General features: G+C 35.1%; 1 protein-coding gene across 1 annotated transcript; it reads left to right on the top strand.

Moving 5' to 3' along the window:
- The first annotated feature begins 1,641 nt into the window (after positions 1–1,641).
- Positions 1,642–2,583, top strand: LOC118908047 (olfactory receptor 8K3-like). The gene has a single exon (XM_036877110.2). It carries the CDS (start codon positions 1,642–1,644, stop codon positions 2,581–2,583), a length of 942 nt encoding a protein of 313 aa, XP_036733005.2.
- The last annotated feature ends 308 nt before the right edge of the window (positions 2,584–2,891 follow it).

Below are 2,891 nucleotides of genomic sequence, written 5' to 3'. Positions count from 1 at the left end.
CTTCATCAGATGAAAACAATTCAGGGATGGCTTTTTCTCCCAATTTGCCCAGATTTCCTCATACTTTCCTGCAGTCTCACATGATACAGTGTATTTGATATGTTACATACAAGTTAGTATGTATTAGAATGAAACTGCCCCTAAGGGAAGATAAAAATTTTTAGAAAATTTATAACAAAATAAACTTCTATTATATTTTGTTAAAACAGTTAAGAAAATTAGAACACAGTACAAAAGAAAAACAACTTCTTTTTTGTCCAATTTTTGTCACGGAGAAGGGAAATGGGGTGGAGCCTGAAGTAAGTCACATGCATTCTATCCTACTTGACCTTTTCTTCACCTGACCCATCATCTTGACTTTGACAAAGAAGATATGTAACAGTCCAGAATAATTTACTTAGATATATGTAAAGAAACCCTATTTGAGCTTAAGTTACTGTTACCATTAAAAGAAGCAAAAAACAAAAGAAAAAGGAAAAAAAACCCCACTATGTACCGAAAAGGTAGCATAGACATTGAATCATTTAATCTTCATTTATCCTCCCACCAGCCCTGTAAGGATGTATTGGTTTTGAATATGAGAATAAAGAGTTTTAGATAATTTATTTGCCCAAATTAATCCTTTGTAATACCATAAGTAGAGGTGTAACAGAGATTATTTCTACATATACATGTATTTCATATATTTCTCTCTATAAACACAAGTAATTCTCACTGCAGACTTTATAGTTTCCTTATTTATATAACTGTTCACTCTCCGTCAAGTGTGTCACCTGCAGGCACAAAGGATTTTAAGACTGTGTGTTGAAGTAGTAGATTCCAGCATTTTGGGAATTTGTGGTTTCAAATTTTTGTAATTATTATATAATTGTATAATATAATTCATCATATAACTGTCCTATTAAGCATAATTTATAAATATCACTATATGATTGCAATTATATAAATGTCCAATATAAAACTTTAAAAAATAGCACATTAGTTTACATAAGTAACACTCCAATTGTCAATATATCATTAGCTTTTTCATTTTTCCTTTATATATGTATATGTATCTTTATCTGTATCTATATATAGCTATGTTACCCTATTTATGCATCTATTTGTCCATCTGTTCATTTATCTAACCACCATTTATCTATCTATCTATCTATCTCTCTATCTATCTATCATTTTATCTATCTATACCATCCTGGTTTCTCAACCTGGCACTACTTATATTTTTGAAGGGATATTGAGAATGGTAGGAGTTTAAAAACATATCTGATCCTGAGTTATCACATAACAATAGCACCCTAACTCCCAATATCTTTCCAACCAAAATTTTTAGAAGCATAACTGACCTCTATCCATTACATGCCAATAGCACCCATCAACCAATATCTTCCCAACCAAAAATGACATTGACATATGTTCTTTGGTTAGTAAAATCAACTCCAGTTGAGAACCGTTAACTGTCTCTATCTCTTTTTATGTATATTATTATTTGTGGGTTTAATTTTTATATGCCCTACAATGGAAAGTTTGGGTGTATCTTATGCATTTGGCTTTGCATATGAAAACTTCTCCCAGAGCATAACACATGAAATTTATTGACTGTGCCAATGTCTCTGTCCAGAATATATCTCCTGATACACCTGCATGGAAACACAAAATCTAACAGTGCTGAGTGAATTCATCCTCCTGGGGATCACAGACCGCCCTGAGCTGCAGGCCCCCTTATTTGGGCTCTTCCTCACCATCTACATGATCTCGGTGCTGGGCAACTTGGGTCTGATCATCCTCACCAAGGTGGACCCCAGGCTCCAGACTCCCATGTACTTCTTCCTCAGACACCTGGCTTTCACTGACCTCGGTTATTCAACAGCTGTGGGACCCAAAATGTTGGTAAGTTTTGTTGTAGATCAAAATACAATCTCTTACTGTTTTTGTGCTATACAACTAGCTTTTTTTCTTGTATTCATTGTTAGTGAAATTTTCATTCTGTCAGCAATGTCCTATGACCGCTATGTGGCCATCTGTAAACCTCTGCTTTACCCAGTCATCATGTCACCAAGGGTATGTCAGGGGCTGGTGGCAGTCCCCTATCTCTACAGCACATTTGTTTCTCTTCTAGTCACTATAAAGATATTTAATTTGTCATTCTGTGGCTATAATATTGTTAGTCATTTCTACTGTGACAGTCTCCCCTTGTTATCTTTGCTCTGCTCAAATATACATGAAACTGAAATGATTATTCTGATTTTAGCTGGTTTTGATTTGATTTCATCTCTTCTGATAGTTCTTGCGTCTTACATGCTCATCCTTGTAGCCATTCTCAGGATGAACTCTGCCGAGGGCAGGCACAAGGCTTTTTCCACCTGTGGGTCCCACCTGACAGTGGTCACAGTGTTCTACGGGACTTTGCTGTTTATGTATGTGCAACCTGAGTCCAGTCATTCCTTTGACACTGATAAAGTGGCCTCCATATTTTACACCCTTGTTATCCCCATGTTAAATCCCTTGATCTATAGCTTGAGGAACAGAGACATAAAATATGCAGTGCAAAAAATGTGGAAAAAACTATGTAATCTTTTTCCTTAGAGTTCACTATGCTTCCCAAAAACCACATTATGAACTTTACATTTTTCTTTATGACCCTCTAAAAGAAATTGTAAGCACATATGAGTCCAATATATATTTACAGAAGGTCTGTATATGGTAAGGACTTCCAATTGTTGTGAATAGGCTAACAAACAAACTAGTAAAGACATTTGCCTTCGATAAGTCATGTAAATGTTATAGTAGAGTAAATGTGTTATGTAGATGTAACCCTCCTACCCCCAAATAAAAATCTCCAAAGATTTTGGTGCTGCTGTAACCTAAAGAATAAAGTTAATGTGTCTCTCTAT

Source organism: Manis pentadactyla, chromosome 9, assembly GCF_030020395.1.
Source record: "Manis pentadactyla isolate mManPen7 chromosome 9, mManPen7.hap1, whole genome shotgun sequence".
Classification (NCBI taxonomy): Eukaryota; Metazoa; Chordata; class Mammalia; order Pholidota; family Manidae; genus Manis; species Manis pentadactyla.
This window is presented reverse-complemented; position numbering and strand designations above follow the sequence as displayed.